This window comes from Aspergillus japonicus (assembly GCF_003184785.1).
Source record: "Aspergillus japonicus CBS 114.51 unplaced genomic scaffold BO86scaffold_33, whole genome shotgun sequence".
Lineage (NCBI taxonomy): Eukaryota > Fungi > Ascomycota > Eurotiomycetes > Eurotiales > Aspergillaceae > Aspergillus > Aspergillus japonicus.
In genome coordinates, this window is record NW_020291670.1 from 265,202 (window position 1) to 289,079 (window position 23,878).

General features: G+C 51.4%; 6 protein-coding genes across 6 annotated transcripts; 3 read left to right on the plus strand and 3 right to left on the minus strand.

The window, feature by feature from the left end:
* The first annotated feature begins 75 nt into the window (after positions 1-75).
* Positions 76-1,488, plus strand: BO86DRAFT_364661 (spindle checkpoint protein MAD2). Its single transcript, XM_025670016.1, has 8 exons — positions 76-186; positions 242-267; positions 323-348; positions 405-443; positions 503-531; positions 586-731; positions 785-858; positions 916-1,488. The coding sequence occupies exons 1-8, from the start codon at positions 138-140 to the stop codon at positions 1,202-1,204; spliced, it is 678 nt and encodes a 225-aa protein (XP_025526542.1). The 5' UTR covers positions 76-137; the 3' UTR covers positions 1,205-1,488.
* Positions 1,398-2,587, minus strand: BO86DRAFT_419945 (DUF218 domain protein; the record flags this gene model as incomplete). The annotated part of the gene is made up of 4 exons (XM_025675165.1): positions 1,398-1,928; positions 2,118-2,169; positions 2,311-2,418; positions 2,499-2,587. 4 exons carry the CDS (start codon positions 2,585-2,587, stop codon positions 1,398-1,400), a joined length of 780 nt encoding a protein of 259 aa, XP_025526543.1.
* Positions 2,588-2,907: 320 nt separating this feature from the next.
* BO86DRAFT_364671 (uncharacterized protein) lies at positions 2,908-8,167 on the minus strand. Its single transcript, XM_025670017.1, has 10 exons — positions 7,119-8,167; positions 6,880-7,061; positions 6,703-6,824; positions 6,131-6,629; positions 5,572-5,674; positions 4,963-5,516; positions 4,500-4,903; positions 4,200-4,441; positions 3,547-4,137; positions 2,908-3,488 (listed from the first exon to the last, which is right to left on the minus strand). The coding sequence occupies exons 1-10, from the start codon at positions 7,851-7,853 to the stop codon at positions 3,396-3,398; spliced, it is 3,525 nt and encodes a 1,174-aa protein (XP_025526544.1). The 5' UTR covers positions 7,854-8,167; the 3' UTR covers positions 2,908-3,395.
* Positions 8,168-9,459: 1,292 nt separating this feature from the next.
* Positions 9,460-12,060, plus strand: sly1 (syntaxin-binding protein). Its single transcript, XM_025666058.1, has 4 exons — positions 9,460-9,706; positions 9,767-9,983; positions 10,051-10,433; positions 10,485-12,060. Exons 1-4 carry the CDS (start codon positions 9,667-9,669, stop codon positions 11,996-11,998), a joined length of 2,154 nt encoding a protein of 717 aa, XP_025526545.1. The 5' UTR covers positions 9,460-9,666; the 3' UTR covers positions 11,999-12,060.
* Positions 12,061-12,620: 560 nt separating this feature from the next.
* On the minus strand, positions 12,621-13,895 carry preB (alpha-factor pheromone receptor STE2; the record flags this gene model as incomplete). Its single annotated transcript, XM_025675166.1, has 2 exons — positions 12,621-13,060; positions 13,151-13,895. The coding sequence occupies 2 exons, from the start codon at positions 13,893-13,895 to the stop codon at positions 12,621-12,623; spliced, it is 1,185 nt and encodes a 394-aa protein (XP_025526546.1).
* A 1,104-nt stretch (positions 13,896-14,999) lies between these two features.
* Positions 15,000-17,181, plus strand: BO86DRAFT_410780 (putative endosomal sorting complex protein TSG101). The gene is made up of 4 exons (XM_025674530.1): positions 15,000-15,126; positions 15,195-15,303; positions 15,380-15,618; positions 15,673-17,181. Exons 1-4 carry the CDS (start codon positions 15,073-15,075, stop codon positions 17,059-17,061), a joined length of 1,791 nt encoding a protein of 596 aa, XP_025526547.1. The 5' UTR covers positions 15,000-15,072; the 3' UTR covers positions 17,062-17,181.
* The last annotated feature ends 6,697 nt before the right edge of the window (positions 17,182-23,878 follow it).

Below are 23,878 nucleotides of genomic sequence, written 5' to 3' on the forward strand. Positions count from 1 at the left end.
CGGTGGACTGAATTGCCGCGGCGACAAATGGTGTAAACAAAGCATGGTAGAGTCCGTCACTTTTCCCACTGCATCTGCATCTCTTGCCTCCAACTTACAGCATCCGAACCCCTCTCTTCATATCGCATTATACCACTATGTCGGCTGCAAAGGACAAATCCAAGATTCACAAGCTGTCCTTGAAAGGTACGATCCATGGTCTCCTAAGACAGACTAGTGCAGCACGCTCACGGACAGATAGGATCGGCGAAGCTGGTCGCAGAATTCGTGAGTACTTTACCAAGTGATATGGCTTTTCAGTTTCGGTATCTAATATACATAGTTTGAATACTCCATCAATTCTATTCTGTAAGCGTTTGTTTGATAATGGCCTAGCCTACATCGCCCATTGACACTTCGACCAGTTTCCAGCGGGGTGTGTATCCTCCGGAGGACTTCACTACGTAAGTCTACTCTACCCGAACTCATCGAGGAACCTCTTTCTAACTAAATCTTCCTACAGAGTCAAGAAATATGGCCTCAATATGCTCGGTTGGTCTATCTCCATCAATCTATGCCTTGGATCCCTCCATTGATCAAGCCCAGTCACCTCCGACGACCAAGTCAAAGCCTACATCAAGAAGATCATGTCGCAATTGAACAAGTGGATGATGGGAGGGAAAATCTCCAAACTTGTGGTTGTGATCACAGACAAAGAGACTGGAGAGCACGTGGAGAGATGGCAATTTGACGTACGCCTGAGGTCTCCCTCCCCAAGCATACGAAGACTAACCGGGAGCACCAGGTCCAAATCTTCGGCAGACACTCTAAGAGCCACTCTTCCAAGTCGACTGGCGACAAAGAGAACGCTACCCCCGGGTACAGATTTGATCCTTCTTTCCCGATTACACCAGCTAACCAGTACCCTCACAACAGCGACAAGGAACCCCAACCCGCCACCGTGGAGAAGACCGAGAAGGAGATACAAGAGGAAATCCAGGCGATCTTCCGGCAAATCACCGCCTCCGTGACCTTTCTGCCCGTGCTGAACGGATACTGCACCTTCAATGTCCTAGTGTACGCGGACGCCGACTCCGAGGTCCCCGTCGAATGGGGCGACAGCGACGCGAAAGAGATCAAGAACGCGGAGAAGGTCCAACTCCGGAGCTTCAGCACGAACAACCACCGGGTCGAGACTCTGGTCAGCTATCGCCTGGCTGATTGATTTAGATTCCTTGTTTTTTGTTTCTTCTTTCAAACGGCGTTGTGGGAATGAGAAAGGCGGAGCAGCATCTGGGACATTTGACATACACATATTTCGGGGACCTTCATACATCAAACCCATGTATTCTTTGCAAAATCGCACACAATGAACGACTTTAATGAGCCAGAGCAGTCCTTTCAGCGACCGCCTATCGCTAACCGTACCAAGGCAATTCCTCCAACCTATCGAACCACTCATTCCCAGTCCTCCCTCCCTTCCACCGAATCAACGCCGCAACCACCCCCTCCAACCCATCGACCACCCCCAAAACCCCCTCCTCCATCCCCACCGTCCACCCCCTCGCCACCCTCTTCCCCCCCAACACCCGCCCAACCCCATACCTATCCCCCCTCCACAACCCAATCCCCCTCTCCTCCTCCCCGGCCACCAACTCCCGCAACGGCGTCACCTCCTCCGGCGGATTGATGCCCACGATCTCGACCGCGACCCTCGATCCGACGCCTCCCAGCCCGACCGCCGGAAAATGCACCTCGGCGAACCGCGCCCGCTTGAACGCATGCGTCACCACCGTCACCCGCGTCGGGTAGCGGCCTGCCACGGCACGGAACCGAAGCAGTGAGAACAGGACATTCTGGTAAGAGTCCGTGGCGAGGTTCTCGGCGACGACCCGGGCGGAGTGGATGGTCGGGGCGAGTTGGTAGTAGCTGTTGGCGCGGGCCAGGTTCTAGTTGGTTTGTTAGTATGTATGTGACAGTTGGGCTTGTTTGCGTGAGAATGTGGGGGGTTCGTCGGTTCTTGCTGCTTTTTCTTTTCTTGGAAGTATCATTTTATTATGGAATGAATTATGGGCACAGCCCTGATCAGGTGGACAGAGACAGACGGGTACTGTGCTATGAGCTAGGCAGGAACTTACAAGATACGATTCTCCTTCCGCTAGGGCCGTGCGGGTTGGCTTCGTAGGACCTCTGTATATATGTACACCCCGTCATCCCGATCAGTTTGATTCCCGTATGTCCCCTCTTCTCTTGGAGACCGCCTAGCCCAGATTGAGGGTACTCTCCGGCGGGGGAGATCATGATAGAGATAGCGGGGTTAGGTGGACATACCCCGAGAACACAAGCAGGCTCTCCGGATCCTGGGCTGCGAGATGGAGGCCCGCCTTGACGTGTGCAGTGAACGTGGGCGTTTCGCCCTTTTGGAAGGGTTCGATTTCCCTTCACAGTGTCAGTATGCGGAGCTGGGTCCCTTGCACGACCAGTCAAACAGAACTTCAGACGTAGTGTACAACACTGACCATTCGTCCTCGGAGAGGCCGTGGGTTGGGCCACCCTTGTATATGGCGTGGCAGCAGACGATGATTAGGTGGCTGAGCGGGTGGGTCATCATCGGGGACTTGGTGCAGTGGTGGGGATTGCGTTTCTGTTGCAGGTTTGGGAATTGGGATAGAGCTGGATGATAGAGAGGCTTGGAGACTACTCTACATAGCACGCACGCAGTTGATACAGCTACCTACAAATCCAAGCACTTGACCGACCGTTCGGGCTTGAGTGTATTACCTAAGCCGATAGTCTCGGTGGCTACCCAGTATACTACTCAGCTGGACTGGGTCTTGACAATTTGACCAGGATAGTGAGCGATATCGATGTTGGTCGAAGCATGTACGAAGGGAGAAGCTTAGGAGCAATCTCTAACAGACCGAATTCGTCCGTTTGAAGCCGGCCTCATATCGAGGATCTTCCAGCTAAACATCATTAATATACATATCGATCTGATTTGAAAACCATACATCCATATATGGCTGTGCCCCAGCCGAGCAACGTGAACGATCCGATGGAAAGGTAGGATGGTGATGAAGAATAGGAAAAAGAAAACAAACAAGAAAACCACGAAAGAATGTCATTCACGATCAACAAACTCCATGCGAATCCCATGTATGATATGCAATCACAGAGGTAACTATGGTATCATGTCATCAACACACAGATGGTTGCAAGGAAAACCAGCTTGCCAGACATAATGACGCCGAGAATTGGCAACAGCAGAGGCGTATGCAGGGGTACAGTGTACATTTAAAAGAGTAAGTATTTTTTGGTGTCTGCCGAGCAAATGCAATGGTGTATAAAAAATGGAAGGCATGAAAGGCGTCGGCAGAGGGTATCAGAAGATGAAGCGGGGGAAAGAAAAAGTACGTTTAAATCAACGGATCGTGGCGATATGTGCAATCATCACCTTTGCGGCATTTCCCGCTCTGCCAATACCGGCAAGGTACAGATCCTGCCTTGGGCTATCTGCTAGTTAGATCGTTGCCTGCATGATGAACGGATTATCCAAGAGATACTTACGTGCTTCTTGCCAAGGTCATTAAACTTGTTCCGCTTGGGATAGCTGTACCTGTCATCATCGGTCCCATCATATCCACCAGACTCGCGAAGACGCTTGCGCTCCGGGTCCTCATAATGCCCCGACTGTTGAGGCGGGTTGCCCGTGGGGGGCTGGTTCTGGCCATTGATTTGGGAGAAAATGGCAGCGAGGTTAGGCGCAATGCCGGGTTGAGACGGTGGGGCTTGCGGGGCAGTGACTGCCGGCTGGATCTGCTTTTGTGCATTCATAATGGCCAGGATATTTTGGAGATCAATGCCCTGACCTGTTGCAGGCTGAGGAGCTGTAGGGAACTGGGGCATCTGCAACATGGGAGGTTGAGAGGTTGGCTGCGGCTGCGGCTGGCGGAACATGCTGAAAGTCCGTTCAAGATCTGAGACGCGCGCGGCTGCTGGCTGGGTCTCGGGGGGAGGGGTTGATTTTGGTTGCTGGGGCGCACTCCGAATAATCTTGAGAAGGTTCGAAATATCGAATGGCGCTTGGGCACCTGCTACGGGCGCGGCTGTAGGTGGCGGCTGAGGTTTGACCGCAGCGAAATATCGGTTTTGACGGGCCTGCAGAGCTTGTTGTGAGCACGCAGTCGGTCGGCTGCGACATGCAAAAATAGAATACGCACCTTGACATGATCCGGAACCTCGCCAAAGGAGACCGCATCAGTTGTGAGGTCTTCATAGTCGGGTTGCGGGGGCTCTTTGGGCGTTGACGGCACGTCCGCAGGCGAAGTATAGAACACCGTCAGGGTGGTTGCCTCACGATGCTCCTGAGCCTTCCTCTCCGCACTTTCTGGAACTTCATTACCACCACGCTTGATGTAGTTCAAATGACGTTCTTCGTTAGACATGTCCTCGAAGTCAATTTCTAAATGATTGTCAGTGATTCAAATGTTCAACACTCGAGCATCTTCCGTGAGACTTACCGGACGGCAAAAAATAATCGAGCAACTGCTCCTCGCGTATGCCACCTTCTTCGTCTTCTTCCTCGTCGAGATCACGGTGGAGCTTCAGCACGCTACCTTCACCCTTCACATCACCCGCTTCACGCTGCATGTGATCGCCGGGACCGAGCTCCTCATCAGGGTCATGGGTGAAAAGCCGGACTTCAGTAAGCGACTCATCGGGCTTCCAGGTGACTCGCAACCGGCGTCGAGCCTCCTTACGAAGGCGCTTCTTCCGTTCTTCTTCCGTCTCGGGCGACTTAGGTTCGGACGGCTGAGCAGGAGTCGTCTCCTTCGGCTTGTTCAGGTCTGCCATAAGGTCCCCAAACGAGAAAGTTGGTCGCGGAGGTGCAGGCTGGGGTTCTTTCCTTTCCGGGGGATTGCTGCTTGGAATTTATTAGCCACTCGGTCGTGTCACCAGTGTCATCTCGTGCAATCATCTCACCTGGTCTTCGCCGCTGCAGCCGCTGCTCGCTCAGCATTGGATGTTCCCGGTCGTTTCGAGGCCGACGAAAGACTCCCAAACAGATTGGTTGGCTTCGGCGCTACAATGTTAGTCTTCGGACGAGAGGGCTGCGCTGCTGCCGCTGCCACTGCCTTGTTCTCTGGGCCTGCTTCATGTGGTCGCCGCGCAGGTGCCACAGCGCCAATGGGCTTCGCAGCAACCTTGGCATGAGACGCCACGACTACTCGCTTCGTCGCCGGCTGTCCATTGTTCTCGGCATCGCGAGGTCGTTTAGATCCAGCTAGTTCTGCCCGGGTGCCGTCGGGAGCAGCCGTAGCAGTGACAGTGCTTGTTTGCTTACTAGGCGAGCCGTCCTTGGCCGCTGGCTTCGCAGTCTCCTGTTTCCTTCTGGTGGAAGCCGCAGCATTGTCCATGATCTTCTGCGCCAATTCTCTGACAGATGGACCACCCTTCTTGACAAATCTAGGTAGCAGCTTGGCAACATTGGTCTTCTGTAGCACATCTTCGTCCATGGTAACAAAGCGCGAAAGCAACTACGAATAGAGATCAGCGTTGTCAAATCATGGGTTAATGAGCGGCATCGCTTACCTTAAGTATATTCACAGTCAATGTCCCGTTGATATCAGCAGCCTGGTGTCGGTCCAGCAAGAACGAATACAGGGCTGCCACGGCTATGGGATGTTCACCCAATCTGTAAACGTCAGTGATCTATTTTCCTCTGGAATATTGCAAACAAGCTCAAGCAACAACAATATAGAGTGACAGTGTATGCAGCCTCCCCCCCCGGGGACTGGTGGAGCCAAGCCGGTGGCCAGCCCATACTCAACGAGCATTGCGGAAGCACCCAGTCTTTATCGGCAGGGACCAATTTCTTTGTTCTCGAAAGGGGGGAACCTCCTAGTCGTGTTTGTTGCCTTGATTAAGGACCAAAGGACTCGGCCAGGTAGGACTCTCCATTCTGAGGGGTGAGCGTTATTCACCCTTACTGACAAACACTCCTTTAATAGATGCCAAAACCCACACTAGGTAGACTACATGGGAAAGGCTCATATTTCGTTTCTGACCTCTAAAGTCACGACGGCAACGACTCGCTAGGTGCGGCAGGGGAAAGAAGCGAAAAGGGAAAAGAAAAAGAAAAAGGACATACTTCTCGACGATTATTGGATGGCCCGTTTCCAAAGTCGCACAAACGACCACATCCATGAGACGGCGCTGTAAGACCGCATCCTTCTTCAGCTGGGCTGCTTTATCATTATTGCCTTCATTCTCGGCCGCCTTCATGGCTTGGGAGCTGTCTTTCCATGCATCCCTTACGGTTTTCACAACGTCTTTGAATGCGACCAGCGCACTCTTAACCTTGTCCACATTGGGCCGTCGATTACGTGGAGACCACACGGCCTTTAGAGCATCATACTTCGCAGCAGCTTCGGGCTCGCTAGGGCGAGAGGTTGGCAGAGGAGACGGCTCTTCGGGTGCCCGATCCTCGATCTCAAGCTCCGAGTCCGAGCTGTCGGTCTCTGATTCCGAAGAGTCAGCTGTCCCGTCCACCTTCTTACTACTTCCCTTGGCGGTCGTCTTTTTGGACTGAGAGGTTGGCTGTTTCTTCGTTGCCGACTTCTTTGCCGTTTTACCGCCCTTTGCAGCCGCTAGTGATTGAGTCAGATTGGGACCTAGTTCGTTCAGCGGAGTCTTCAGCAACTGAGGTGCAACGCAACATACCATTGAGAGGTAACACAAACTCGTATGCAGATTGCGGTTTGGGGGCAATCGGTTGGCTATGCGCTGCGGACTGCCCCATTGCGGGCGGCATTTGCAAGTCTTCGCGATAGAACGGGTATAGCCTTGATATTGTCAGGGAGCGCATACAACTGGACAAGGCAAGCGAGATAGACATACTTTGGTTCATCTGTGCGATCGTATTCAGATGGGTTCAGGTAGAGAAGGGTATTAGGGTGAAGGGCGGCCTGTCGATTAGCAGCAGCTTGCTGTGCAGAACTGAGGAACTGTGGGTTGATGGTTTGACTAGAGACGGTGGGAGTAGACTGAGTGAACTCAGTGTTGTAACCCATCGGTACGTGCTTGAAATCAGTTAGTACAGCTTGTAAGAGTTCACAGAAGAAGAAAAGTTGACATACGAAATTTCCTCCAGCATAGCCTGTAGGTAGTGAGTATTGCGGGACATGGTGTTGGTGTGGATCGGGTCGGAAATGAGTCGCTTCAGGCTGTGGCTGCGCCGCGGGAGGAGAACGCAGATGAGATTGAGGAAAGACATCAGGCACTGGCACGTTCTGAGGATAGTAGGATCGAGGAAATGTGTAGGATGGGAAGTGAGCGCTGTCGGATGTGGGGAGCGGCTGCGTGTCATATGCAGGATGTGCTGAGGAAAATTGCGGTGCTTGACGATATTGCGAAGTCATCCCGATAGGATGTGCCGTTGCCGGTAGGATGGGCTGTGGATGTAACGCAGCTGCTCGCCATGACTGCGGGGTAGTGGAGGAATACAGGCCGTGATTCTGATCTTGAGGGGTCGGCAACGGACTCCGCGATGGAGGATTCTGACCAAAAACCGGATGATCCCAGCTAATTCCTAGCGGCTGAGGTGATGATTGTTGTTGTGGCCGCTGTGGCTGCTGTGGCTGTGGTTGCGATTGCGATCGCGATTGGGATTGTGACTGCGACTGCGATTGAGGCTGGGGAGGAGGCTGTTGATGTAATTGCTGTTGTGAAGGATGTGCATGTTGATGCGAAGGATCGGAGTTTGTATACAGCGGTTCGAAGTTGTTCCAGTACTCAGGTGGCGGTAACGAGCCGGGATCTACTGGCGCGCGGTGCAGACCGGGCATGATGTTTTGCGGCGGCGACTGCTCCATTCTTCCGGTTTATCCCCACGCTTTACTTCCTGCTCTATAGCAGTGGCAGCCACAGAAACAACAGCAATGGCCGCCAGTGGAATAAGGTAAGGACAGTGAGGGGTAGGGGGAGGGGTGGATATGATAGGGTACTAATTGTATGGACTGTTTGTTGCAGTCACAGTGCAGTGCAGAATGGATTTGCCCGAAAGTGGTTAAGGGTCACATGCATCCACGTGCCGAGAGGTTGCCAAGTTGGGACAAGATCGAATGCCGCTCTTAAAGACTGGAGTGGGGGGGGGGGGAGGAGGACGCAGTCACGATCAGTCTATTGGTCCAAGCTCCTTGAGCAACGGCGGCGCAGCAAATCTGGTCCAGGAGCCCGCTGTAACGAATCAAGGAAGCTGGCCGAGTTTGTCAGCCATTGCGTTTGCTGATACGTCGGAATTCAGAGGAATAACAGGGAAAGCGGTAACACCCGGTCAGAGCGAGGCTCAAGGATAAGGGTACTGTAGTCAGGCAAGATGGGTGGCAACTTGTCTTCCTCACTTTAGGTGGAATCTTGCAAATGAATGGGGTGAAAGCAGAACGAATGAAAGGGGGAAACCACACCTGAAACCGTAACTCACTGATCTCTAGGTTGTTTGATTCGAAAGAGAGAGAGAGAGAGAGAGAGTAAGTGAGCGAGCAAGTGAAAATAGAATGTGATGAGGTAGATGTGCTGTGCTGCCGCCCTGTGCCTGAATAGGCCTTTGGCCTTTTTCTTCCTCCTTATGTCACGTCCACGTCTCTCTCTCGCGGGCGCGCGCTGTCAAACGACACCACAGCAGAGCAGCAGTTATGTTTTTTTAGAACAGGAAGAGGCTGGACCCAATTCTGGTTTCGAATACACCAGCCCAAGTACGTACTGTACTTTTGTACTCTCCGAATAACTTCTCTTCTTTGCTTTTCTTTGCCTGGCGTCTGTCTTGTCTTTTTCAAAGCAAACGCTTATGCTTGTTTGTAGGTAACCTTGTCACTCTTCCTAGTCTTCAAACCTCTTCCCGGACCTTGTCTGCAGAAACAATTCAGCTGGAGGGGGGCGAAAACTCCGTCCTGCTCGTACTGCCTTGCCTTTTCTTGTTCCTCTTTTCTTCAGCTTCCTTAACTCTTGACTTTAGAAAATGATCAGAAAAGGCGGTATACAAAGAGCCACTCAGAACGACAGTTTGTTGAGCAGCATAGTCATTTGCTTTACGATGAGGTTGGGGGGAGGTGGAGGGGATGCTTGGGGAGGGAGAAGGAAGGGAAGGAGGAGAGAGGAGAGGGAGGAAGGAGGATTGGTAGGTAAAGTTGGTGAGTGAGTTGAGCTGCGGTGGTAAGACTGAAAAAGCCGGCGGGCGGCAATTCGGTTGTTGCGTTGTTGGGCGGGCGGGCTCATAATAGGTAGGTGGTCTTCTACTGTACCTACGCCCCGTTCGGCGATAGCACCGATCACGTGATTTAACCCAAGCCGTTGTCTGGTTTGTCTGGTTTGTCTGGTTTGTCTGGTTTGTCCTTCCGAGCGGACAGGCTGCCAGGTGGAGCGTCTACGTACTGCGAATCGTGAACTGTGTACTGTACTCTAGTTCGAACCACCGACTGCTTCCCCCGATCTGGTTCTACACTGCGCAACACCTAACGCTGTCCTTTTCGTCTTGCAAATATTATCTTCTTATACCCACTACCTACTTTTACTCTTGTCTTCGATCTTCACAGCCGCTATTCTCATCGCCTACTCCAACTTGTCATGATATTGAGCCAATTCAGGTGATTGTGAAACCGTCCGGGGTGTTGCAGCAAGTCAAGTCGCATAATGGCATCGCATTCCACCTCTCTCCGTGACCGTCAGGTCGGTAGGTTTCAGCCTCCCTTCTCGATCACCACTGCGATCGCACATGTCTAATCTCCCTCAGCTTCCATCCAAAAATTACTAAACTTGAATCACGATACACATCCCACCGACGAAACTCACCCCGATGGCTCTACCCAGGGCTTGTTCTCAACCCCCGTGTTGAACGAGGACGGGGATCCGATTTGGAAAGTCTTGGTATTCGATAATCTGGGAAGAGATGTGATCAGCAGCGTCCTGCGTGTCAATGATCTTAGGACATGGGGGGTCACAATCCATCTGTACGGGGTCCCCTGCGCGTGGAGGACTTCATACTTGGCCAGACAATCAACTGACATAGACCACAAGCAACATCAACGCCAATCGCTATCCGATACCCGATGTACCGGTCATCTATCTCGTCGAGCCTACCGCTGCCAACATTCAGGCGATCACCAATGACCTCTCCCGCGGTCTCTACTCCCCCGCCTACATAAACTTCCTCTCCTCCGTACCTCGACCCCTGCTGGAAGACTTTGCCTCTCAGATCGCAACTACAGGCACCGCAGAACATGTCGCACAGGTCTTCGACCAGTACCTGAACTTCATCGTTGCGGAGCCAGACCTCTTTAGCCTGGGATTAGGCAACGATGCCTACTGGAAGATTAACAGCGCCCAAACAAGCGACGATGACTTGGATGCTATCGTTGATCGAATTGTCAGCGGGCTGTTCAGCGTTAGCGTTACGATGGGTAGGCCTTGAAGTTCCGTCCGTAATCGTCTATTGGTTAACGTGCAAATAGGGTCTATTCCCATCATTAGGTGTCCCAAGGGCGGGGCGGCGGAGCTGATAGCTACTAAACTCGATCGCAAGCTCCGCGATCATATCCTCAACTCGAAAGACAATCTTTTCTCCAGCAAAAAGGCTACTCCCGGCGTGCCTTCATCGCGACCGGTCCTAGTCATTGTCGATCGCAACGTGGATTTAGTCCCCATGCTGTCCCACTCTTGGACCTACCAGTCCCTTGTGCAAGATGTTTTGCAGATGCATCTCAACCGGATCACAGTAGAAACAGCGGACGATATGAATCCAGCAAAAGGTGTAAAGAAGCGAGCGTACGACTTGAATAGCAATGACTTCTTCTGGAAGCGCAATGCCGGTGCACCCTTCCCCCAGGTTGCCGAGGATATCGATGCCGAATTGACGCGATACAAAGAGGATGCCAATGACATAACCAAAAAGACCGGAGCCTCTTCTATTGAAGATCTGCAGAACGATACCAGCGCCTCAGCGCAGCACCTCAAGGCAGCCATAACGCTACTACCTGAACTGCGGGAACGGAAAGCCATTCTCGACATGCACATGAACATCGCCACCGCCCTCCTCAAGGGGATCAAAGATCGTCAGCTGGATAACTTCTTTGAGCTCGAGGAGAACATCACTAAACAGTCCAAGACGCAGATCATGGACCTCATCAACGATTCCACAAAGGGCAACAACCCGACGGATAAAATCCGATTATTCATCATCTGGTTCCTGAGCACGGAGACCGAAGTCTCCCGGGCCGAGATGGGCCAATTCGAAGAAGCCCTGACACGCATGGGTGTGCAGGACGTCAGCCCGTTGTCATACGTCCGCCAAGTTCGCGAGATCACGCGGATGACGATGATGACGACGGCGACGGCGGGCACGGCGCCGCAACAGCAACAATCGTCGAATCTCTTCCGCGGCTTCTCTTCGCTCTCCAACCAGCTGACCGACCGCATCACCTCCGGCGCCCTCGGCGCCAACTTCGATTCCCTCATCTCTGGGGTCAAGAACTTTCTCCCGGCCAACAAGGACCTCACCCTGACCAAAATCACCGAGTCGATCATGGACCCGGCCTCCGCGTCCAGCTCCGCCATCGCCAAGACGGAGAACTACCTGTATTTTGACCCGCGCAGCGCCAACGCTCGCGGCGCCATGCCCCCGGCCTCCGCATCCCGGAATGCGCAGGGCCAGGGTGCTTTCGGCGGTGGTGCTGGACCCGGCACCACAGCGACCTTTGGGCAGCGGCGCCAGGGCTTCAACGAGGCCATCGTCTTCACCGTCGGCGGCGGTAGCATGGACGAGTACGGGAACCTGCAGGACTGGGTCCGTCGGGCGAATGGTCAGCAGGATGGTGGTGGTGGTGCCGGTGGTGCCGGTGGTGCCCGGGGCGCTGGGTCGGGTGCGCTCACTGGGCCCCGCCGGAGGGTGGTCTATGGTAGTACGGATTTGATGAATGCCAATGAGTTCCTGACGGAGTCTCTAGCGAAGCTGGGGCGGGAAGGTTGAGCGGTGACAGGGGCGGAGTTGATCAACGCTTCTGTCTTTTACCTTTTCGACGCATGTAGTATTGGTAGTAATTCGACACGCTCTGATGTGACAAAGAGTCAAAAGAATTCAGCGCGTGAGCTGCTATTCAGTATGTAGGCCTATACCTTTACTCCTAGGTTTTATGCTTAAATCATGCGAATGGGCACTGTTTCGAGTGCTCTCTGCTTTGGAGTAGAATAAAATGAATATTAGCAACGAGTTAGTCTGCGTGGGTACAGAAAGCAGTTCAGGAATCGAAAAATGAAAACCCCCCCCTCGAAGTAGTGAACATCCCGATGCGGTAAATTAGCACATTCTAGTTATCCACAAATGAGGTTAGAAGGCACCGCGACCCCCCTCCCTCCTGCTCTAGTTGCATCCACAACAACGCTTGTCAAATTTCAGAAACGAAATTCAAATGCGAAAAAGTGAGAAGGCGAATAATAAGGGCTACACCGCGTCATTCGTCGCCCCTTCTTATCTCCAACTACTACTAACAACAACCTCTCCATATTCCCCGCCTTCCTGAGCCCTGCTTCATGATTATGATCAATCCACCCCCAATTGCCCCGGGCCCAGAAGCAGGATACCCGAGCAGGATTTACAGCACGTCCTTCTCCCGCTTGACGCTCCGCACGGAGATATCGTGCTCCACCGCAATTCCATATCCCATTTCTAGATCCTGCTGGTGCTGTTGCTGACGGTTTTGGTTTGGATCGGCGTAGCAGGTGGTCCCGGTGCCGGTGCTGGGTTTGTTGCCTCTTGGGAGGGAGGTGGACGTGGAAGTTGAGGTGGTGCAGGCCGAATGGGAGGGGTGTTTCTCGTCGCCAAAGTAGGAGAACGAGAGGACCTGCCACAGATTGCGGCGAGAGGAGGTCGAGCTGGCCAGGTTGTTGCTATTGGTGTTGCTGTTGCCGGGGCGGTGGTCGAGGGCGACGCCGGCCCAGATGGAGGAGAGGGGCAGGGAGATGGTTACCAGAGTGAGGACGTTGGAGGAGAGTTCGGGGACGTTGACTGCGTAGTGGAGAATGGAGAAGAGGGCTATATGTTCGGATGGTTAATTAGGAAATTGCTTACGGCAGATTGAGCTGGGCTCAAGCTCTCTGAAAGGGAAGAGAGATGTGTACGTACCGGGAACAACGAGCGTTTGGCAGCCCATCACGAAGATCACTTTCATTGGGCCAAAGTCGGCGACCCCCAAGCGTCTGCGCTGGCGGATGGCATAGCCGAGTTTGGCAACGAAGACGGTACAGAAGAAGCAGATGCTGATGGTCAGAGTGATGTTGGCGGCGCTTTGAATCCAGATCAGGGGCGCGCTAGTCACGGCCTGGATAATGGTTTTGCAGTTCTCGACCATCAAGCCGAGGCGAAATCCAGTGGGGACCAGAGCCACGACTATGGACACACCGAGCAGGAGGCGCCGGTAGCGGCGGCGGAGGTTGGCGCAGACGACTTGGACCTGCAGGACGAGCGATATTTCGATGCTGATGAGAAGGAGGGTGGCCAGCACGACTCCGAGAACCGAATTGGCGTATGTGGATTGAGGCACGCGAGAATAATCGCTGCCAAAGTAGGCGTAGACGTGCACAAACGGGGAGCTGAAGTACAGGGCCTGGCAGAGAAGCAACCCGATGTTGAGAAGCAGGGCTGAGCAGTTGAGGAGGTAGACACTGGAGCGACGCTTCTCGGGCCGCGTGAGGAGCAGGAGTATCACCAGTAGGACAATACTGGCTCCAAGCTGGGCACCATAATTGATGCAGATGCGGATGCAATACTGGATGAACTGGTCCACAGCTTCCACGGGGACATTGAAGGGAGCGCCGTCCGCAGCGTGGAAGGTGATGTTTTGAGTGAACGGGTCGAATTCTGGACTCATGATGGCGATTCGGTCAATAAATTGCTTGTATCTAGGCCTTTAGTATGCTGTTGCTGTTCAATGTAAAGAGTGAAAAGACGAAGTAGCGAGCGTAATTCGGATTAGACGTGGTTGTTCCTTTTGGAAAGGAAGATGAAGAGGTCTTCTAAACGGCGATTTGTACATGATCCAGTCCATGAGCCCCGTGTTGCTGGATATGGCAACCAGGTCAAGCCCGATAAAATAGACAAGCCAATGGTTCATTGCCGGTAATATTGTCCATGCAGTGCAACCCCGAGACAGACAATATGTCTACTGGATCAGGGATGAGGTATAACAATATAAAAAGTAGAACACTGTAGGCCTCAATCTTGTACAATGCCAATCATCAGTTTGTCCCAGCACAAAATGCTAGACAAGGAGGTCTTGACAGTCTTGACAGCTGAGACAAACAATGTCATGGCCAATGTCAAGAACAATAGCAAGCCTAAACAGGTGGGCCATGATCCGCGCACGGTGTTTTGACACATGCTACTCACTCTGGCGACTGGGAGTACCACGGCCCCATGACCTCAATTTTCGGTACATTCTTGATGATACACTGGGAGAGATCTGGAGACGCCTGTGGTTGTACATCGACATCGATGTGTGGCTGTGATAGGACCACAGTTGAGGCCGACAGTTCCCTAGTGGTGCGATATTTGAGGCGCGGTCACTGTTCCTGAGATCCAGAATGCCAACTCATGGGAGCAATTGCACAGTAACCTTGAGTGACCCTTGAGTCAAAGGTTATCGAACTTGGAGAATATGCTCTGAGCATGTTGGTGATGGGATCTCGACGAAAAGATAACAGACAGTATGGTATGTAAGTGCTAATTGACATCTAAGCCCCCACTTGTTTTAGGAGGTGGACATAACTGATATTGCAGCTTTTCCTGGTCGAGAAAGAAGAGATTAGGCCATGTAAGCTTGTCATAGCGCAGACGAAGCTAGTCTCCTTTGCCAAATATCATGTGTGTTGGTAGTTCTGGGTGATCAGAGACCTTCAAGGTTGGGAGGTGCTGAATGGAAGCTCCGAAGAAACCGCGGCGCGATGACCGGCCACCGCTGACCTCAACTCCTCCGCCCGCCTCCAACTCCAACTCATTCCCCCCCCCGCCATGCGACTCCCACTATTTCCCATCCCAGCTCCCTCGCCATGGCTGCAGTGCCGCAGAGGACACTCAACTGGCTCTACGGCGTCTTGACGCGGGTGAGAAAGCTTGCAACTTCTTTTAGGCCAATTTAATTATCCGTCACTGACTGCCAACCTACCTTTAGGACCATCACGATCCCAGACTAACCTACCAAGACCCCAACCGGACCTACCACGATGTCGCGAACGCGCTCGCCCAGTATCCATCCATCGCTCCACGAACAGAAGTCTATAGTACGTGGGATCCTCCCAGACTAATATGGCTGCTTCTCGTTCTGCCCAGGAACTGACCGCTTGTTTGTATATCTAGCCTACGAAACTGGCTTCTCGGCCCTGCTTCTCCAACTGTCAGGCACGCTCCCCGTATCATTTCGCGGCACCGTTTATAGATTTCCTGTGACATTGTGGATACCAAACACTTATCCTCGAGAACCTCCAATCGTCTACGTTACACCAACCCAAGATATGGCAGTGCGTGTAGGTCAGCACGTAACGCTGGAGGGGATGGTTTACCATCACTACCTGGCACATTGGGCAGAGGCATGGGAGGTCAGTAGTTCAGGGAACCTGCGACGCGCGCACGAATCTGACATTTTATCACAGAGATCGTCTCTTGTCGACTTCTTGTTGATCTTGCGAGAGGTTTTCGCAAAGGAGCCGCCAGTGAGATACAAGCAGCAGCCACTGGTGCAGCAGCGACCACCACTGTCACCGCAAGTGCAGGCACCTCCTCCTTTGCCACCGCTACCCCCCGAGCTCGAATCATCTCCTAGGCGCTCCGTAGTGACTCAAGGCACATCCGTCGCGCCTACGCAGCGCCCTGCTCAAGTGCCTCCTCCGCCTCCTCCGAAGCCTGGCCAGACTCCTGATCCAGAATGCCAGTCACAGCGGTCCTCAACCGCAGGACGATACAATTCTCCCCCTCCGCTTCCCCCGCTACCACCCAAAGAACAAGACCTTCGAAGGTTGTCTTTCCAGCAGCAATCAAGCATCAACATCCCTGGAGCTCGGCCGTCGCAGTACCCTCCGGAGCAGAGCAGCATCCCTCTGCAGCCGACTACAAGTCAGTACCAGCACCCGCAGCATGCCCCTCCGCCAGCAAGCGAATATCTCCAGGGACAAGCATACGCTCAGTCTTTGAGCAATGCACCCATCGTATCACTACAGGACTTTGGGCGCATGCCTCATCAGCCCGTCCCAGCTCAAATGCCCCCACGACAGACACCTCTGCCACATTCTGCACACTCTCAGAGGCTGCCCCATCCGGGGCCCACTCAGCCATTACCCCGATATCAGCATCAACAACCTCTACCGGCACAGCAGCAGCAGCGTCCCAAATCTGAAACGCCCGACCTTCTTACCTCACCCTTCGAGCTCGAGCTCCCCTCTTTCACACCTACCGGCCCCGCACCACCCATTCCTCCCAATCCAGAAAAGGACGCTCTCCTCCAGGCTGTCTCTAAGACCCTCTCTGAAACCCTGCAGACCAACATTGCACAATCTGAAACGGCAGCGCACTCTCTTCTCTCTCAGTCCCACTCACTTCACGCTGCCATTGCAACGCTTCAAGGGGAAATCTCTTCTTTGAATACCCTCAATGCGACTCTACAGTCGAATACTTCCATCCTTCAGCATACTCTCCACCGCGCCGATGGAGTCATTGGCGACGCGCAGACTCGCATCTCCTCACTATCGGGGGCGCCCTCGTCCAGCACCAGCGATGCTACCACAGCGGCGTCTGGTCTGCCTCCTATTGATGAGGTTCTCGTGGCCCCAACCGTTGTCGGGAAACAGCTCTACGATCTCGTGGCAGAAGAACGCGGCATTCAGCAAGCTATCTATGCTCTTCAAGCGGCCTTGGTCAAGGGAGTTATCGGGGTGGAGACCTGGTCGCGGCACACGCGTGGACTTGCGCGCGAAGCCTTCTTGAAAAGGGCATTGATTCGCAAGATCGGGAAGGGGATGGGGTTGGAAGTTGAAGAGGTTTCCTAAGAAGTGTGGCTTTCCATGTCCGAGCGGACCTTTCTGCAAGGCAATCGAACGTGAAATGTGCGTAGAAGTGAGATGTAGATAGACGTACGATTGATAGTCTCTATTCGTCTGCAAATGTATATATGACATGAATTCAAAGTGGTCAGGAAGAGACCAATACATCCTACGATCCAAGGTTTCCGCTGGGCCATGAACCAAGCCACCTTAGGTCCCAATGATATCAAGATTTCATGCCAATTTTATGTTGAAGGGTGTATTTCCCCGAACAGCTAACTGATATAATATATGGTTTACGGTTCAATGCTTTTCTCGTATAGTGTTTGATGAGTAACCTAGTCCGTACTGGCCCACTTTTCCAGGGCTCTGATCAGTGATTGATCTTCATTTCAGCCTGGTTTTCGGGGCCTCCCCGCTTGGATCGAAATTCGGGCTAGCAACTTTTTGGTCTAGCCATTGATCTTACTGTGCTTACTCGAGTACAGTGCATACGGAGTACTATATACATACTCTAGCCCTGAACAGCTCCCTATTCTTAGCCTGTCTATGCTGATACAGTTACGTTGACAAGGCGGCATTTACTGCGCACACTAGATCAGCGCAGCGGCAAACAGTGGCAAGAAATGACATCAAATGTTAGGAATCTACGCTAAGCAACCAAGGATACTGTCCTGACTTGAACTGACCATGATCACATTGTATATTTATTGCAAGGAACTGTACATGGTAGGCGATCGAACTGTTTACTCAATTCGCCACATTGGATAAATGCGTGTCGGCTGATGCCGCAACACAAACCTGAAGACTTGGAGTCGTACTGACGAGTCCATCTATAACTAGCTAGTGTCCCAGTCTTTGCTGTTAAACGGTCATACCCCATTGCTCCATTGCTTGCCGGCGGTTCCCTTCCCTTTGCCCCCTCAACCTACCTCTCCGGGTACTACTCGCACATGTGTACAGGGCTTAGGGATGTGTAACATCACTGAAATGTAGAAATTCTAAGGCAAATTCAGTGGATGATTGTAATATTGAATTGGTGAGAAAATTGAAGCTAGTTTTTCCAGTTGGCCCGGGCGACTGGCTAGCCACGTGATTTGCATAATGTAACTTGTAATTAGTCTTGACCCTCAAAACTACGTGACGTATGTAAAGTTGATAAAAGGTGGTAATTACCCATTGCTAACAGGGCTCATGTATCCATTTTCCATTCTTGGGAACTCTGTTTCACTCCAAGGTCACTAGTACTGTACAGTACATACAAGATCTTGAGCGGGGAGACCTTCGGCCTCCCCTACGCGGCTTTTTGTGCTGGGTCTCTAAGGTTCTAAGTCGCCGGCCCCAGCCTGCGGCATGGGTCTTACGGCGACTGTTTCCGCGGCAGAAGACTTAGCTCCCGCAGGCGGTGTAGAAACACTTGCACATTGTAGTGGAGGATACGAGGTCAAGGGCCAAGGAACTGAGGCAATACAAAATCGTTGAATTGGTTGAATTATTGACTGAGGAAGGAACTAGCTACGGCTACGTGGTGTTTTCATGTTTCCGCGTCACGTGACCCAGTGATATAAGGCCACACGCGCCGACACATTGACACGGGGCGACATGTCTAGTATATTTACTGTGTAGATATATTTAGATGTGTACTCCGTACAGTACTTACAGTACAACCACCTTAAGAATCAACCATAATTGGGTAGCACAAGCGGCAATTCATATCCGCATATCCTCCTGTCAGCAGTGCACGCATGGTCAAATCTCCATGCAGAGCCTCGCTGGGCCACAATTTGTCCAAGTTACTTAATACACAGTAGTATAGATCCCCTCTAAGTATATCATCCACTCACCACAGATTGTTCCAAAGCGACGACGTGAGCACGAGACACAAGAGTTTTCCGCAGTCGGATTTACGAACTGCTGGCTGGTGCTGCTGGTGCTGCCCGGGAGTCAGACACAGTGGTGTACAGCCGAGCTAAGTTCCCGGAAGCACCAGCTTACTTATTACTTCAGTTAACTTACGGTACTTCGCCTTTCCCAAGCCACACACGGCTGAAAGCAGGCCGGCTCCATTTGACTGACCGCTAAATACAATCAATCCTCCGTATGCATGCTTGAAATTGAGAGCTGAAAGTGCACCTGACACAGGGTGCAGCAGTAGTAGCAGCAGGTTTCGGAGATGTCCGCGATCTTGCAGGTAATGCATGTACAATACATCAATACTGAGTACTTCGTAGAATATCTGTCTTGCATGAAGTATGTAAAGTACATGCTGTGCCTGGATAAGATCAGAGGCATTGAGATGCGCCGTTCTGGATGTTTACATAGTTTACATTAACTACTCAGATATAAATGAGCCTCGTGTTCGCGTGGCTATGTGGGTATCCTATGCATGTGTGTATGTATTTGTCTCATCCGACCGGTTCCGGATTTATACGATATCTCCCTGACACCGAGAAGAACAGTGTGGCGATGCGCAATTGTGAGACCTGTGTAAGCAATCATTCGAGATTAGATCATCGGTCCAGTAATTTGCTGGATAGTCATTTTTATAATTGGAAACCTGGTGTGTTCACTTATACGTATGTACAGTGCACTCTCTGTATCGCTACGGGAAAGATTTGATCAATTGCAAGCCAGGGCTTATCAGATCGGACTAGCAGAGATAATCTTGAATATAATCGCACCGGTCGCATTATCGTCCATTGCCGGATGCAGCTAGTTGGCTTCTCGGCTCGAAGTTTTAGCGAGGTGTATGTAGTATGGTAAATAAGTATATACATACGGAAAAGACCTGATGGTATTCGAGGTTGATAACGAGGGATGAGGTGCTGTGCATCGTTCTTCCATGGTAACGACATCCCTGGAGGTCATGATTGCAAGAGGGATAAGATTGGGTTTCTTCTTCTATTTCTGAACGGACATATATTCGAATGGGTGTATATTCCTACTTGACTCATGCTGCTCAAGCATTGAGTCGAGGTGAGCAGGTGAGCATCAGCCGCTAAGTACGGAGTATTGTACATCGCGATGAGTCGATTGGTAAAGGTAACTTATAAACCTAAATAGTGATAACCCATCCTAGCGATGAGGCTGCATTATGTTGGTCAGCAAAGTTGATCATTTACGTATGCTCATTAGACCGAAGAACATATGGACTTACATACCCTATTCTCAATAGTAATCTTATACTTCGTACCAGGTACGGAGTACACCTTTCACACCAAGGCAACCTTATTTAAACTTCGTAGCACCGAACACACACCGACTCACATCCAATCCTCCTGTAAATCCTCTGACCCGTGACACATCCTCCGTAGTACAGACTGGGTTAAGAACTTGGTTGAAGTAGTTACCATGTGCCTGTTGCGGTTAGCCAGGCCCCCATAGTCGACTATCAGAGTCTTACTGACACATCTCATGTACTTTCAATGCTGCCATGCCCCGTCATAGTCACTAGTGATGCTACATAGAAGAAAAGCGATCCACCTTCTATTTTCTCGAAGACTACGGGGTACCGCACTTTCCTAGGGAGGATGGTTCGTCTCCTTTTCAATATATGCATGAAATGATGAAGATCCATCATGATGACGCCGTTTTCACTTACTGTCGTTCAACATGTATCAAGTGCACGGAAAACCAAATTCGATATCCACCGGACCTGTCAACTAAGACCATTAACCTGGAACATGGTACCGCGAAGCTAATGGTGGCTATAATTCTTGGCTATAATCTCTGGGACAATGATCGACAGCATACTTCTCCTTTTGCATTGGATGTCTTGGGCGATATTGATTTTTCTTTTTCAATTATTATCAATGTTTTGGAAACTGGTGACAGACTACGAAGATATCCATGATTGTACTAGAGATGGCAAAGATAATTAGAGGTGTGGATGGGAAATTCCTCAGTTTGTGATGGTGTGTGATTTGATGTTTACATGTTTAGCTGCAGAACTACGGAGTAGATGTTCCAGCCTGCTTGCTTCTCTGTTGCGGGGTGATTTGCATCGATTTCTCCATGGCTGAAGAACATGGCGAATAGTCACATATGATTCCTGCAGGTACAGTACCAAATCCAGCACAAATGAGTGCAGTGCAGAGTCGAAGGTAGAGGCCACGGAGTACTCCACCACTGCGGTATGCAGCCCAGCCATCCAATCAGCGATAGTGATCGAATGCCGACCGGGAATGCAGGGGAAAGGGTACTGCTGAAAGTACTAATGAATGGAGTATGGATTGGAACCCCTCTGATCTTGGAGGAAAGAGAAGCCGAGAATCCATTTCAATGTCAGATCAGCTTGAATCCCTTTTTTTCTTTGTGAATCACAGGACATGAGAGGTGCATTTCGTTACTCAGTAGAGCAAGGTAAGTGAGCGGCCAGTCCTAAGAATTATTAGCTAATATTCAGCCAAGGTCATCATCCACTGCACTGCATCCTCCCCCTCCCCCAGCCGCTTTGAAACAGCGGGCTGACCATTGAAGAGTGACGATTGAGCATGACCAAGGCTGGGCCGTGAGCCCTTGGCGGGAATTAAGGATTTCTCTTGGTGACCAACCGCCGTTTTACACAGTTTTTTCCCATCGCCCACTCCAATCACTACAACAGCTGCAAGCTCGAAGTGGATCCCCCCACAAGGCTACTATATTTGGGCTCAGCGGTCCAAAAGAGCGGCCTCTTCCCGCCTCCCCTGAAACAATCGTTGTATGGGTGAAACCAGGCATTACCGGATACGAGGGGGCGACCACGGTATCTTACTGTACGGCAATTCATCTGTTCTACGTACTGGGAGTTAAATGTTACTGCGGTGACCCGGCAGCACAGCAGCAGCAGCAGCAGCAGCAGCACAGCAGCAGCAAGCCACAACTCGGGGCGGGGGAGGGGGCAAGTTTGGGATATAGAGTGAATATCAACTCGAAACGGAGGGGAGTTCCCAACTGAAAGAAGGCTGGGAGGGTCGAAAAGATTGACTACATACCGGTACTCTAGATGGTCTACTTTGTATCTGTCTGTTAGTTAACTTATCTGTGTGGCTATCATCGTGTGGTTAGGTATGCTGGCGAGGGATGGAGAATGAATGCAATTCTTCTTCATTCACACTCATGCTTGATAGCAAGACTACTACGACCTAATAGCCACCATGTGCCATCTTACGTACCAATTGCTGGCCATAATGCCCAGCACGTTTTTTGCTGTGAGCTTGTACCTGATCTTGTTCGTTTCCCACGGTCGCGGAACAAAGAAGTCATACCGGGTGCTGAAAGAGAATGATCGATTCCTCTGTTCTTCCAACCACTGTCGGGTCTTTTGTTGGTCGTCTCGAGGTGTGGTTGGGGTGGAGGGGAGAGAAAGGGCTCGGTGGAACAATACGTGACCGCCATCAGACGGTAAGGTAATTTAGATTACACAGACCCTCCACGGCAACCCTCATGCCTTTTCCAAGGGAAAGAGCAGGGTCCAAAAAACCCACTTGCCCATAATCAGGGTTCGGACCCTTGATAATTTTAAAATCACTGGATGTACAGTGCGGAGCAATTGATGAGACTGGCCTGTCATCCACGCACCCACCACGCATCTCTCAGGGGGGAGGAGAAGGAGGAGGTGAAAGTTGTAGGTACCATTTCAATAAGTGAGGAGAAAATTACATGGAGAATTTGTTGGTGGATGGCAATAACTAGAGCTCATCGATCTTCGATGCAGTTGTAGTGGGTGGAGTGAGGAGGAGGATGATGATGACGAAAGAGGAAATTGTCAAACAGCACCTGGCACCGCACCACCTCCGGCACCTAACCACCATCACACCTGCTACAACAACAACAATCATTCAAACAACTTATCAACACCACTACCACTTTGAAGATTGTAAATTGCATTCTAGTAAAGAAGTCAGCAGTACGTACGTCAGTAAGTAAGTAAGGAAATAAGTAAGAGAGTAATGAATGTAGCGAATCTTCACGTAGGAGAATCTATGGCTGGGGATGATGTACAGCACATTCATACTAAAGGTACAGTGCAAACCACCCAGCCTTCTGGTTAGGAATCCAACTGCCACCACTTCAGCTATTCTTACATACTCCACCCTCCCAGAAACCAAACGCCCTGCCAAAAACCAAAAAAGAAAAAAAAAAAAACCACACATCTCTCCCATCCCATGAAAGGAAAGCCTTCTCTTTTTTTCCAATTTCCTTTTTCTTTTTTCCTTTCTTACTTCACATCCTCCTCCCCACCAACTGTGGTCTGCTGAGACATCAACTTGGTTTCCTTTTGTTCCCTCCCTTCTCCTCCTTTCCTTCTTCCTCCTACTCTTTCCATCTAATACCTCTATCCCCTCCTCTTCCTTTTCCCTCACGAAACTACGTAACCTGATTTCTTACTTACTTTCCCACTTTTCCCACCCCCTCCCACCTTCGTTTTGGGAAAGTCTTGGTTGCCCCGTCGTCCTTACTCGGGATAACACCTCCACTATCAGCAACAACAACAACACAACATAACGCAACACAATCCACTGACCGCTACGCTACGCTACGCCCGCGAGTGAATTCAGTCAGCCCTGGCGGCTTGTTCCACGTTCCTGCTGTCGCTTGCATCCCTCTCCTCACGTTTAGCATTGCAGTCGGTTTAAATCATCTTACTCTCTCCCTGCGCATTCGGAATCCTTGCCAGCGACCTGAAATCCCCGCTGTCCTGCCGCTCTTCGGTCGGAGCCGTTGGCCTGCATCGATTAACGACTCCCTTTGTCTGGTCTGACGTTCCACATCGGCGCACGCCTTGCTCCTTGTTTCTTCGATACCCCCTTCTCGTTGTCCCTTTCTGTCCCCTGTAACGATT